Source organism: Vitis vinifera, chromosome 19, assembly GCF_030704535.1.
Source record: "Vitis vinifera cultivar Pinot Noir 40024 chromosome 19, ASM3070453v1".
In the NCBI taxonomy this organism is placed as follows: domain Eukaryota; kingdom Viridiplantae; phylum Streptophyta; class Magnoliopsida; order Vitales; family Vitaceae; genus Vitis; species Vitis vinifera.
In genome coordinates this window covers 23,169,781-23,184,622 of record NC_081823.1, presented here as the reverse complement: position 1 = coordinate 23,184,622, position 14,842 = coordinate 23,169,781, and the positions used below count along the sequence as shown (strand labels likewise).

Below are 14,842 nucleotides of genomic sequence, written 5' to 3'. Positions count from 1 at the left end.
AAATTAAAACAATACAAAATTATGCATTTTATAAATAATTATTTAATAAATTAATAACAATTTTTTAAAAACTATTTTTTCACATAAATTGATAATAGTTTTTTTTAATTCCAAAGTAAGAGAAAAAAAAAATAAAAGATAAATATTATTTATCTTATATTAAATCTAGTATGTTATTTATATATTAAATTTAGTAAATAAAGTTAATTAATTTTATAAAATATATTTATAATAATTGTATTATTGTATAAGTAGAATAAAGAATGGAAAAAATGGACTTTTGAAGGTTTTTTTTTGGGAAATAGTCTCTTGAAGAGACGATTTCTTACTTTTTAAATATTTGGAAATATCTCTTTAAGAGACAATTTCTCATATAAAAAATGGAATTTTAGAAATCCTGTCTTATTTTTTTTAAAAGTTCATAAATCGTCTTTTGAAGAAACGATTTGTCACTTACAATTTATTTTCTCTTTCCTATCTAGACAAAACTTTGGTAGATTTGGAATTATTTTTCCGGTAATTTAAGAATTATTTTTTAAAATTGTCATACTCTTATAAGAGAAAAAACAATTTTTTTTAAATCAATAAATTATTTCTATAAACTATTTTGAACTTATTTCATTTATTTTTAATTTTTTATATAAAGATTAAATAATTTCATTAGGAACCTCTTCTATCCTAGCAATAGCATCTAATTATGATCATTTTTATATCCTAATAATTTTAAATTTTTTTGTCCAAAAAAGAAGCCCAGGCCCCAAGTGCGCTAAGACCGAGCCCAAACCATAACCCAAGCCCAAGCCCAAGCCCAACATTTGCCCTAGGTCAAAACTTGGAAAGCAAGAATAAAAGGTCAGAATATTCCTGTATATATATAAGATATCTCTAGGGTTTCCGAGCCTCCTATCCTCATTTCTTCTCAGTAACCCTTTGGCTGGAGACTGAGAAGTGATAAGAGCCGCACCTCCTGCAGCCGCCCTCCTGTTCTCTCGGTAAATCCCTCCTTCTTCTTCTCCCTTTTTCTCAATCTCTCTTCCTCTATAACCCCCTTTTTCTCCTTATTTCCATCCTCTGGTAAACACTTTCAATGGTTTCCTTTTTTTAAAAATAAAATAAAAAAAAATTATTTTCTAATCCAATCGTAAATCTGCAGATTTTTGTCCACAAAAATTATGTTTCTGAACTGGAACACCTTGTTTCTTTTGATTTTTGTTGTTTTTGCATCTGGGTTTTCTGATTGAAGATGGATTTTAATCGAATCTGTTTGCCTCTTTGGGTTCTGAATGTGTAAAGTGTTTATATTATTCTTTTAAGAACTGTGAATCTTATATGAAAAACTATCTCCATGTCCATTTTTGTTGTTTACTGTGTCCGTGTATACCGAATCTTGGTCTTCCTGATCTGTTCTGCGAATAAATCGGTTGTATGTTTTTAATTTTTTGTTGTGTTACATAGTTCTGATATTGTTTTTGTTGTTTTTGATTTCTGATTACCGGCGCCTTATTAGATCTGTGCTGGATCTGTGTTCCTTAATGATTCTGTTGCTACAATCGATGTAGATCTAATATTTATTGTTTGTCTCTAACAATTTCGTATTTGGATTATTGTTGATATCTGAATATGTGGATTTTTGTATGATTTTCTGTTATCAAGTGTTCAATTTCTGACAGCGGCAAGTTGTAGTAAAAGGTTTTATTTGTGTTAAGCTGGTTTGGTGTCTAAAAAATAATAAAAAAGGAGGTATAATTGAATTTTTTTCTAACTGTTTTTCCTTCTTTTCTTTCGATTCATTTTTTCAGCTGCCAAACAGTACTGGTTAGACAAAGTTTGTCAGTATTATTGGCTTTATTGTATTTATGTTGATCAAACATAGAGGAGTGTTAAGTGGTATTCACATAGCTTTTGCTGTTTGTGTTGGTCTTACTATAAACCCTAGGTTAGTTAAATGGCTGATTAATATTATCATTGATTTGTTTTAACATACTGAATCATTATGTATATGGTCTGTTAGTCATAATTAATCATGATGTTATTTGGTGTTTCCCTTGTTTCAAGGGGATTAGTGTTTTTATATGAAATTTTATAAAAACTTTATTATTTGGGTCTGTTGGTTTTGTAACTGATTAACTGCAAGTGTTGGTGGGAAGTGAATTCTAATCTGTGTCATATTGATATCCATGTGCTTGTAGTGTGTTGCTCATTTTGATGTTTTTCGTGGTGGCATGAATTCAAATGCATTTCCCTTTATTGGTTAAAGGGTGTGTGTGTGTGTGTGTGTGTTTATTTCTGTGAACATGCGTATGATCTCAGCTGATACTTTGTGGATGATAAGTATTTCTGTATGCTTCTCTAGTAGTTTTAGATTTTGTTTTATCCTGTATAAACTCAACTTAATCATTTTGGTTGATTATAATGGCTTGCAGGTGGTGTAACACCTCCGTACTGAAACTTTGTGTTTGTGATATTTAGAGAGCAGTCAAGATGGTAAGTGGATTGCATTCTTAATTTGATATTCCTGGCATGTTGACCTGATATATCCTCTATTCTTGATCTTTATTGAGAATATTTACCACGTTTCTGCAGGTCAAGTTTACAGTTGAGGAGCTTCGTAGGATTATGGACTACAAGCATAACATTCGTAATATGTCTGTTATTGCTCATGTTGATCATGGTATTAAATCATCTTATCCTCTCTTCGCTTTCTTCTTATTATTGGCATGTAGGATTATGGGAAGTTCTTGTGATAGTTCTCATGTTATTCTTGCAGTCCAATTCCCTTTTTGTAGTGTATATAGCATATGTTTGTGGAGGTTAGAAAATGTCATTTTTCGTATTCTTCAAGCTATAGGGTGTTGAGAAGAAGTTATGAGATTTCTAGATTTTTTGTAGATGGGATTAAGGTTTATCTTAATTATAAAATATTCAAGGTTTCAGATCCAACCGGGTGGTAAGGGTATGTTATGTTATGGGTGATGATGTGATTTTTGTTTTTCCACATTATCTTTTTTATTGTTTCATGAAATCTCTTCTTTTGTATAAATTTATATAGAATTATTTGTTTAATGTTGTGTTCTTGTACAAATTTACATAGAAATTTGTGTCTAATGTTGTGTTTAATTCTTCTATTTATTACAAGTTTAATGCTATTGTTTTGTTAAACAGGAAAGTCAACCCTCACAGATTCTTTAGTGGCTGCTGCTGGTATTATTGCTCAAGAAGTTGCTGGTGATGTTCGGATGACAGATACCCGCCAGGATGAAGCTGAGCGTGGTATCACAATTAAGTCTACTGGTATCTCTCTCTACTATGAGATGAGTGATGAGTCTCTCAAGAACTACAGGGGAGAGAGACAAGGGAACGAATACCTTATCAATCTTATTGATTCCCCTGGGCACGTGGACTTCTCATCTGAGGTTACTGCTGCTCTTCGTATTACTGATGGTGCACTTGTGGTTGTGGATTGTGTTGAGGGTGTTTGTGTCCAGACCGAAACTGTTCTGCGGCAGGCCCTGGGTGAAAGGATCCGTCCTGTCTTAACTGTCAATAAGATGGACAGGTGCTTCCTTGAGCTTCAGGTTGATGGAGAGGAGGCTTACCAGACATTCTCAAGGGTTATTGAGAATGCAAATGTTATCATGGCTACTTATGAAGATCCACTTCTTGGTGATGTTCAAGTTTACCCTGAAAAGGGAACAGTTGCGTTCTCTGCTGGTTTGCATGGTTGGGCTTTTACTCTAACCAACTTTGCCAAAATGTATGCTTCCAAATTTGGAGTTGATGAGTCTAAGATGATGGAAAGGCTTTGGGGTGAGAATTTCTTTGACCCTAGTACCAGAAAATGGACCACCAAGAACACTGGTGCTCCCAACTGCAAGCGTGGTTTTGTTCAGTTCTGTTATGAACCCATCAAGCAGATCATCAACACTTGTATGAACGATCAGAAGGATAAACTGTGGCCTATGTTGCAGAAGCTTGGTGTGACCATGAAGTCTGATGAGAAGGATTTGATGGGAAAGGCACTGATGAAGCGTGTGATGCAGACATGGCTCCCAGCAAGTACTGCCCTCCTAGAAATGATGATTTTCCACCTTCCCTCACCTTCCACAGCTCAAAAATACCGTGTAGAGAACTTGTATGAGGGACCCTTGGATGATATCTATGCCACTGCTATTAGAAACTGTGATCCTGAAGGCCCTCTCATGCTCTATGTCTCAAAGATGATTCCTGCTTCTGACAAAGGCAGATTCTTTGCTTTTGGACGTGTTTTCTCTGGCAAGGTTTCAACTGGTTTGAAGGTAAGAATCATGGGTCCAAACTATGTCCCTGGTGAGAAGAAGGATCTGTATGTCAAGAGTGTGCAGAGAACTGTTATTTGGATGGGAAAGAGGCAGGAAACTGTTGAGGATGTGCCCTGTGGAAACACTGTAGCTATGGTTGGTTTGGATCAGTTCATCACTAAGAATGCTACATTGACCAATGAGAAGGAGTCTGATGCCCATCCAATCAGAGCAATGAAGTTCTCTGTCTCACCTGTTGTTCGTGTTGCAGTGCAGTGCAAAGTTGCATCTGACCTTCCTAAACTTGTTGAAGGTTTGAAGCGTTTGGCTAAGTCAGATCCTATGGTGGTCTGTAGTATTGAGGAATCTGGGGAGCACATCATTGCTGGTGCTGGTGAACTCCACCTGGAGATCTGTTTGAAGGATCTGCAGGATGATTTCATGGGTGGTGCTGAGATTGTTAAGTCTGACCCTGTTGTGTCCTTCCGTGAGACTGTTCTTGAGAAGTCTTGCAGAACTGTGATGAGCAAGTCCCCTAACAAGCACAACCGTCTCTACATGGAGGCCCGACCTTTGGAGGAAGGTCTTGCAGAGGCCATTGACGATGGTCGTGTTGGTCCAAGGGATGATCCCAAAGCTCGTTCCAAGATCTTGTCTGAGGAGTTTGGTTGGGACAAGGATCTTGCAAAGAAAATCTGGTGTTTTGGACCTGAGACCACTGGCCCTAACATGGTGGTTGATATGTGTAAGGGAGTTCAGTATCTTAATGAAATTAAGGATTCTGTTGTTGCTGGGTTCCAGTGGGCATCAAAGGAAGGTGCATTGGCTGAAGAAAACATGAGGGGTATTTGCTTTGAAGTCTGTGATGTGGTCCTCCATGCTGATGCAATTCACAGAGGTGGTGGTCAAGTCATTCCCACTGCTAGGAGGGTCATCTATGCTTCCCAGCTGACAGCTAAACCCCGACTCCTTGAGCCAGTCTACTTGGTGGAGATCCAAGCCCCAGAGCAGGCACTTGGTGGAATCTATAGTGTTCTGAACCAAAAGCGTGGGCATGTATTCGAGGAAATGCAGAGGCCGGGTACCCCACTCTACAACATCAAGGCATACCTCCCTGTCGTCGAATCCTTTGGATTTTCAGGCACTTTGAGAGCTGCAACCTCAGGACAGGCGTTCCCACAGTGTGTGTTTGATCACTGGGACGTAATGTCAGCTGACCCGCTTGAAGCTGGTTCAACTGCTGCTCAACTTGTAGCAGATATCAGAAAAAGGAAGGGCTTGAAGGAGCAGATGACCCCGCTATCTGAGTTCGAGGACAAGCTATAAGTGGTCCGTGATCATTGTCAAATAAAGCAAAAGAGGACCATATTGGTGGAATGTGACGATGATACTCAAGGTGAGCATAATTTTGTTTTGTTTTCATTAATATTTTTACCGTGGAGTAGTAGTACTTTAGTGGTGTTGAAGTTGTAACGGGGGATGTTTCCCGTTTTTTCAAATTATGTTTTCAATTTAGTCATGGTTGACAAGAACAGCAAAGTTAATGTTATCTCGTCTATATGGTTTTGTCGTGGAACTATTTCAACCAACATTGGTTTGGAGAGATGATACTATTTTTTTTCTTAAACCATGGTTGAATGTTTTTCTATTTGATTGGATTCTACCTATTGTGTTGTGATATTTTTGCTTGGTGGAAGATTGAAAATGAACTCAGGTACTAAGGACAACATGACTGATGGTGCTCATCATTAGTGGTTGATCACCAGTTCTCATCAGTTTTGCTTCCTATTATTGTGGTTGCTTGGTTTGGGTCAACAGAGCAGGTGAAAGAGGTGGTGAAGCCACTTTTTTCTTATTGATTTACAAAACACTAGTAGATTATAGATATACTGCAATTAGAAAGATCGGATTCTGATGTGGTGGCTGGGTGGAGGATAAAGATGATGAGATACTTGGTGCTTGGAATATGAAGAACTTGTGGTTGAATACAAGAATATGAACTAATACGCTCTCTGTCAAAGTGCATGGTCAGAGGAATAAAGGAATGATGGGGTCTCCTTCAAAAAGGGGGAGGGGAACCTTAGTCGACTATTTGGTTGGTGGCCTGTGGCTTGTGATGAACATTTGGGATGGTAGGAGTTGGTTTTTGGAGTGTGTTCACCCAGTGGAATCAACCATACCCTTTTGAGTAGAAAGTATTGAATCTATTGATTCATTTTTCAGGGCATGGATTTAGGGAAAGTTGGAAATACATTGTGAAATGATTTTTAGTTGTTTTGAGAAATAAAATTTTGTTTAGAAACTCATAATAATATATAACATAAAATGCAAATTTTCAATTTACTCTCTGGGCTTTTAATCCTCTTTTACGACGTTTTTGTAAAAGCAATAAAAATACTTCAAATTATTCGAAATTACTTGGTTTTCAAGACAATTATAGCCTAAAATTTGTCGAGCGTGATTTTATAGTGGGATGATTATTTTGTATTTCATTTTTAAGAATAATTTCTCAATATATCCTTTCTTTTTTCCTTGGTTAACCATGAAAAATAGAAAAAACAAAAGATATATATATATATATATATATATATATATATTTGAATGGTCTTGGAGAAAAAGTTATAAAATTTCATCCAAATTTATTTTCATTTTTATTTTTATTTAATTAAAATATCATATATGTATAGCTAATGGTTCATAAATTTATTATTTTCATTAATTTTTTTCTTTTTTTTTACGTTACTTACTTTATGAAATATAAGTTTTGATTAAAAACTAAATTTGTAATTAAAAGAAAATAATTAAAAACATGTATAACATTACTAATAGATATAATATTTAATATATTAGAAAACTTTGGATTACTATTTTGAAATGCTCCAACAATGAGAAGTGGAGAATATAAAAAATAAATATAGGAAATATATATATAGTTGTTTCACCGGCCTATTCATTGCTCTTCTCTCGATATTTTATTTCCTAAAAAAAAAAGTAAAAAAGAGAGATTTTATTTTATTTTTATGAGGGTGGTTTTTGGGTAATTTCTCGTAGTTCCAACTTTCAAAAACTACTCCCCTCATCTCTTATTTGATTCGATCGGGTTGGGTCAACCCAACTTAGGCACCCACCCAACCCCAACATAATATATGCAAATTGTTTTTATATATTAAATAACATAATATAACATTCTTTATTTATAAATCTTAAATATTTTAATTATGAATATTATTAATAAATAAATAAAAAATTACTTATTAAATTTTAAATTATAGAACAACTTTAAAATAATACTAAGTATAAAAGATATTTCATACTTTTTAAATGAAAATATTGAGATATAATTTTTATTTTACAACACAACTTCCAACACAGGGAAAGAAATGTACCGGGCCGGGCCTATCTGTCTTGGACTTGGGCTAGTTGGTTAAAGGAGCCCAAGGGAAAAAAAAAATGGAGAAGTTGAATTACAAAGGTGCTTTTTTAATTTCATTTGCTTATTTTCCTTTGCAAGCCACTCCCGTTTCATTTTCAAATGACTTTTTCTCTGGAGAGCTTGGTTGATTGATTCATGGTGATGGAGAGAAGGGAGAATCAATCTCCGCAAAATGAGACTGCTCGCATTCTTGTGGAATTTTTAGAGGTCGCCATTACTTCAATCGTTTTTCTCAAAGGAATTTATCCTTCTGGTAAATAAATAAACCCATTTCATGGCTTCTTTGTTTGGTTTCCAAGTAAACTTGAGAAAAATCAAATATAATCTAACTTTTTGAGTCTTAGATTTTCTGCTTTTCATCTCTGGGCAATACCCACTATTTTTCCCAAAGTGGGTTCGGGTGTTGTCTTTCTTTTCTTTTTCTCTTCTCATTTTCCATTAAGAGAAGTTCAAATATGAATTTATGTAAATTTTCTTTTATTTTCCTCTGTTTTCTGGGCAATCAAACAAGGGTAATTGGAATTCCTGTTGCATTTCTTAAAGGATTTTATCCTCGGGCCTTACACTTCTCTGTATGGTTTCCAAGAGAACTTGAGAAAATCAAATGAATCAAAATTTTGAGTCTTACATTTTCATTATTCAATTCTGCTTAATACCCACTGTTTTGGCCAAGTGGGATTAAGTTCTCCTTGCATTTTTCGGTGTAATTTCCTTTATTTACCTGACTTTTCTCTCCAACCAAACAAGCCTGACTGAACTTTCGCAAAAATTGTGGTGGGTGTGCAGGCGCATTTGAGAGAAGGAGATATATGAATGCGGTGGTTCAGAGGGCTCGCCATCCTCAGCTCAGAGACTACATCCACTCTGCTGTCTCTGGACTTCTTCCTTTTATCCAAAAGGTCAGCGCTTTTTTTTTTTTTTTTCCCCTTCTGTTTATTTAGTCTATTTTTTTTCCTTCTTAGTTTCTGGAATGCCCATATGATATATGCTATATTATTGAAGATGAAAATTTTGTTTTCTTGTTTTCTGAACGCCCAAAAATATATTATATATTATTTATGATGAAATTTTATTTTTGTTGTTATTTTCAGAGCGTCCAAATGATATATTTTACATTGTTGAAGATTATAATTTTGTCTCCACGTTGTTCTTGGAATTCCCATATGTGATATGTTACATTATTAAAGATGAGAATTTTGTTTTTCTTGTTGTTTTTGGAATGCCCACATGATGTCACTTTCGAATTTTTGCCAATAATAGGAGTCTAGGGCATAAAAGGAAGATAAGGAAATGATGTTCTGTGAAGGTCCTTGTACACTTTCTAAATCTATTGCAATGTCCACTAAAATGTTTAGTAATGGGCAAAGCTTCAATGTGGGGGGTTGTTTGTTACATGTACACTTTATTCCGCATCATGATACAGAAGAAGACCAAATAAGTTCAAGAGTTTAGATGTGCACACATGTACCTGTGCTCAACTCGAAGTACACAAATGATATAGGATATTTTTCTGTTTTAAAAACAAATGTGGCAATTTGAAATGAACTGCAAAAAATGGAAGTCCCCAAAATAATTCTGAATGGTGGCAGTTTCTGCCATGCAGGCTGCTGACAGCACATGGATGTACTGAGTGAGAGGTATGGTCAGTGGAGGTTAAGTTGAAGTGTGTTTTCAAGTTACAATGTTAATGGAAAGTCATGTCTAGAAAACATGAGTTCCATTAAAATCATTTTGAATGTATGATTTTGTTTGCAAATCAGAAGGCTAAAATGGTGTCTAAAGAGACGGTTTTGAGCAGAAATAAAACTCCAGGTATGGGTATCTAGTGATGGGGAGGAACTTGAAAGTTGGAACTTCCTACCTAGTCTTTCAGCTAAGCTGTGGCTATCAGTGGCTAGGCCATGATGTACTCAAACAAGAATGTAGTTGGGCTTTTAAACCTACAAAACCTTTGAATTCTCCTTTGACGTATTGGTTGATGTTTCTTGTTATTGATGATGTGGATGGTGATAGTGGTTGTGGTGACGCTATTATTGTAATCGTTTTTCTTGGTGATCTTAGATTACCATCCTCTGCCCTTCCCCTAATCCTCTATCTTTGCTTTTCACTTCAACAATGGGAACTTCCCAGATTTTGATGAACAAATAGGCTGATTTGTAATTTTCTGAAAAGGCAATGGAGCCTGCTTTGCATACCAATGCATAATAGAGATGATTTTGAGGTGATCTACTGTTATGGGTTAAAGTTTGGGAAGCCAATTTCGTCTCTAAAGTGAAATAATCTCCTTGAGACATGATCCAATGTAGCAATGGTTGCTGTGGTTTTGAGATTATTTTGCATATGTTCTATTTGCAATATTTTTTTTTAATTAATGACTGTGTATTTGCCAAAATTACAGTGATTTATCTCTATCAAACCTCCCAATCTATTAGATTACAGAAAATTAAAGAGTATGAAATCTCTCTTATACTGTGAGGTGATACGACGGAAAAAAGAAAGATACATAGTCAAAGAGACTTTTTGTGGGGTGATACGGGGGGAAAATGAAAATCCACTTGGTAAATTTGTTAGACGTTTATAAGGATAAGAAGTACAAAGGGCTGGGTCTAAGAAAAGTAGAGGGCCTTAATCAAGCCTTGTTAAGCAAATGGTTGTGGAGGTTTTCTTTTGAGCGGGATCTTGTGGAGGAAGATTATACATGGAAAATTTAGAGAGATGGAGGAGGGATGGATTGCCCGAGGGGTGAGGGATCCTTTTGGGATGAGCCTATAGAAGACATGAGAAAAGGTTGAGAAGATTTCAGTCTCAGATTAACTATCTGAATCATAAGTGTTAGATGTACTAAATTTTAGTGGGATAGATGGGTGGGGGGTGTTTAAGTTAAAGGACACATTCCCTACGCTTTTTAGAATAGCCTCCTCCAAAAATGATACAATTGCAGATTTATGGGATAGAGGAGGAGGTAGAGGTGGCCATTGAGAGGTTCAATTTAGAAGACCCTTCCAAAATTGGGAAATAGAAATGTTAACCCAATATTTGGAGCGTATTTAACCTTTGAAAGTGCAAGAAGGAGAGGACACTTTACTTTAGAATGACGATAGGAGGGGAAATTTCAGTGTCAAGTTGTCCAACAGATCCTTAAGTGCTAAGAGCAATTTAGTATTCCCAACCAAAGAGATTTGGGGATCCCAAGCTCTCCTTACAACGTTTTTTTTTTTTTTTTTTTTTGCATGGGAAGTTGTTTGGGGGAAGATCTTAACTGCAAATATGTTAATGAATAGTTGATAATCCATGGTCAATAGATGCATCCTTTGTAAAGACAATGAGGAATCAATTGATCATATCTTGATTCATTGTGATAAGACAAGAGTGCTATGGACCTTTTTGTTAGTAGTCTTTAGCTTGAAATGGGTGTTTCTGGTTTCAGTGAAAAACCTCTTCCTTGAATGGAAATTTAAGGAGCTAGATAAAAAGAGAAGAATTGTTTGGCATGTGGCTCCAATTTGCTTATTTTGGTGTATTTGGAAAGAGCATAACCAAAGGATTTTCAATAATGAAGAGCTCTTAGATCAAAGACTGAAGAAGTTCTTCATTAAATCATTATTAGAGTGGTCCCATGCTTCATTGAAAATGGAGAAACCTTCTAATTTGGATTTCTTAGATGCTCTTCCTTGTGGATAGCTTGGCTTGTTTTTGTAGGTTAGCCTTGTATATGTTTGGTGCTTGTATTGTGATGTCTTTTGTGTACAGCCTGTATATATAAGGGTGCACCCCCTCTTTTTGGTGCTTCTTCATATATGCTTTTGTTGTCTCATAAAAAAAAGGGAATCTGGTGATATGTGACTAAGGAAGTATCTAACAATGGTATTTAATGCTGATACGAAAGAAATATAAGGGAATGAGTGCTGGAAGATTGGGGCAATTGGGTTTTACTAGGGTTTAAGAGAGGTCGCTTGTGTTAGGCCCTTAGTGGCATCAAATAAGATGGGTTTTTATGGTGGCTTCTTGTATGCACAAGGCCCCTATATTTCTTTATCTGATCTCCAAAAACCTTAATTTTTGGTTTAAATGGTATAGTACGCTGAATGAAACCTATTTGGTTCCTGTTGGATGTGGGCTTTCAAATGCATGCTTAATCTTAGAAGCAATCTTTTGATATTGTGACTGCAATAGAGACCTGATTGAACTTATGTCAATACTGATCATTTCTTTAAGTCAGTGTGGCAGCTTGGAGTGTTGTGAATGAGCTGTTTGTGCTATGCTACATGAGTCTAGAGTAGGCTGATAAGTAATTTCAGATGCTTCACTCTTCTATTATCCAATGAAGAGAACTGCATCACATAGGTAACTGGGGGAATAAGTTAGAAAAATAAAACCCATAGTCCATAGATATGGGTAGAATGTCTTAGAAGAAAATTATTTTTTAGAAATGAGTCTCACCCAACAAATGGGTTTTGATTGATTATATGTGGTGTTTGTATTGACTTTGGTAAAATTCTCAGATACGTATAAATCTGTGGAGTATGGAAAAGCTTATCAGGTAAAATAGAGTTTAATTGTAAAGGCATATAGGTCATACCTGAACAAATGACTTTTGGTGGATTGTATGAACCATTCGTACTACTAATTTACATTTGGCAAATCATTCTGAACCAAATAAGCTGCAGTGGTGTATGAAAAGCTCATCAATGAAAAAATTATTATTGTTTATGAAGAAATCCTAATCATAAAAATAGTTTAACTATTAAAATGACCAATTTTGAACCTTTTATGTGTTTGAAATATTTTTAGAACAAATCCTTTCTTGAAGAATAGTGCATTTTTCTATACTAGGAAGCACCTAAAAGAAAGGCTTTTTCAACTATGGATATATACTTATTTTATTTTTTCTTTTCAGCAATACAGACTCCTAGAATTAGCTTGAAATGATTTTTTTTTTTTTTGTTTTTTTTTTTTTTTTGAGAATAAGTTTTAAAAGTTTCCTTTTTAAATAATGGAGATCCCTATAGCTAATTAAATGAGCTTGCTATCCTTTTCATTAAGGATGAATTTACCATTTGGTTGCAGATTTTAAATTGTATAACCAATAGGATATCTTGGGACTGAAATGTGTTGGCAGACCAGTAATTCCACCAGCATACTATCAAAATCACTAAACAAGTGAAACCTAGAATTTGTTATAATTTGAGGGATTGTCGAACTGATTGTTGTTGTTGCTTCTAGAAATATTTTCAAGAAATGATGAGATTGACCTTGGTTAGATATCCAGGCAGAAGCTATTGTTCAGATCCTAATGCATTTATGCTGGAAACTTTATATAGTATTGCACAGATACAGTGATATCCTGTTGCTAGTCTCCATGAAGATATTTGCTTGATCCGTAGATGGCCGATTTCTTTTTCTGATAAAGAACGATTAAGAACAATACTAATGTTTGACACTTCCAACTATCTCTGCCAATGTCATATGCAGGCAAATGATCTTTTCATTATAATTTTGTGTTATGTGCCATGCAGTTCCACTGAATCCTAAACGTCTTGTTTTACAAACTAGGGATTGGTGGAGAGAGTAGCAGTTATTTTCTTCAATGTTGACAACATTCCCATAGAGAGATTCATATTCAAGCTTGCAGTGAACCAATCGTATGACTCAAAAGTAGAAGAAGCTGCCCTGGAGTTCTCTCTCAGGTCGTTCTTGATCAAGCTTCCTGTATCAGAAACCCTCACTAAGGCTCTCCCCAGGGGTAAGTGAAAACTATAAGCAATTAGGTCCATAATTCAGTCTTTAATATTCCAAAACTTAAAATATGTCTAATTGATCCTTGCCATATTTTGTTGAATGCTCGGTTGATTAATTGAGCGGCTTATTTGCTAGATATGCATGGTTCTACCAAATTCTCTGGTGTTAACCAGATATCTAATATGTGTTAGTTGTGTTCTTTTTGCCCCATCTTAAGGCCCTTCTGGCACAACTGCAACCTCCAGGGAAAGTTTTTCCTGAAAGATATACATGAAGCTAGGTTTTTACTTGATATGTGAAATTTTTTAAAATCTGAAACCCCATTCCAGAACTCCTCTCTCTACCAAAGCAACTCACCTTTAACTACAAAAAGAGATTTTACACAGAATAAAACTTTGTAGTTTGTAATCAAACACATTGTAAAGCTCTTTTAATATGCGGAAAAAACTTCAATCAACCAGAAAGTTATGCCAAACAAAATGGGCTTTATTTTTGTAGATATCGAAATCAGGTTTTGAAGATGGTCTTCTTTTAGCAGATTGCAGATGGGAGATAACAGCATACTTCCATTCTCTTCCTGATGCAAGTAGGAGCAAAGATGCAGAGGTATGGATCCCAACAGACACTAAGCAGTGGCAGACGCCTCCAGTAATATCTCCTATCAAATCAATGACTACTGAACCTCTTTGTCTGCAGTTATATTTGGAACATCCAAGTTCATCTGAACCCAACTCTTGAAATGGAGATCCTATGTTTTCTTGATGTAGAATAAAGTTGTTTACATACAAATAGAAATTTGAAAAATGGCCCCTATGCTAATTTAGTCTCCATGTCCAAAATTGAATCTAGAAATGCATGTGGTGTGGGCTCTCATTCATTGGAACGGGTACTGAGGAACAAGAACCCACAAAAGCCAATGTTCAAAGAACATAATCCTGAAATCAAAGATCAAAATAATTGATTACAAATACCCCAGATTGATTTATGATAAGTAAACATGAAGATGTTTTTGACTTGTTGGTTGAGAAGAGCAAGGAACAAGAAGAAAAAAAAAATTGAAAAAAAAGAAAAAAAAAAAAGAAAAAAAGGGAAGCCCAAAACAAAACCTCTTTGCCTTCTTACAAATGAGGTTTTGTCATTTCAATATTTTTTTTTTGACAGATGGGACATGATGAGAGGGAAAATCAGTGATGTTTTGGATTTTTAGATTCATTAGTGTAATATTTTCAAATATAGACAAGGATGTTTTTTTTTTATTATTAAATTATACATTTATTAGATGGGTGGGGTTTGAGTTAGGTATTGTAAAAGACTCCACATTGATGAATCCATCCCATTGCCGACTCTAAGCTTGCTTTCTTTATTGGGCTCTGTTCTAGGCTATCTTTTTTTA

At 35.1% G+C, this 14,842-nt stretch overlaps 2 protein-coding genes across 2 annotated transcripts; both read left to right on the top strand.

Moving 5' to 3' along the window:
* The first annotated feature begins 854 nt into the window (after positions 1–854).
* LOC100261253 (elongation factor 2) lies at positions 855–5,925 on the top strand. Its single transcript, XM_002266744.5, has 4 exons — positions 855–992; positions 2,424–2,484; positions 2,584–2,671; positions 3,163–5,925. Exons 2-4 carry the CDS (start codon positions 2,482–2,484, stop codon positions 5,601–5,603), a joined length of 2,532 nt encoding a protein of 843 aa, XP_002266780.1. The 5' UTR covers positions 855–992; positions 2,424–2,481; the 3' UTR covers positions 5,604–5,925.
* A 1,841-nt stretch (positions 5,926–7,766) lies between these two features.
* LOC100244099 (DNA polymerase zeta processivity subunit) lies at positions 7,767–14,279 on the top strand. Its single transcript, XM_002266162.4, has 4 exons — positions 7,767–7,963; positions 8,497–8,609; positions 13,264–13,453; positions 13,988–14,279. The coding sequence occupies exons 1-4, from the start codon at positions 7,846–7,848 to the stop codon at positions 14,185–14,187; spliced, it is 621 nt and encodes a 206-aa protein (XP_002266198.2). The 5' UTR covers positions 7,767–7,845; the 3' UTR covers positions 14,188–14,279.
* Positions 14,280–14,842: the final 563 nt, after the last annotated feature.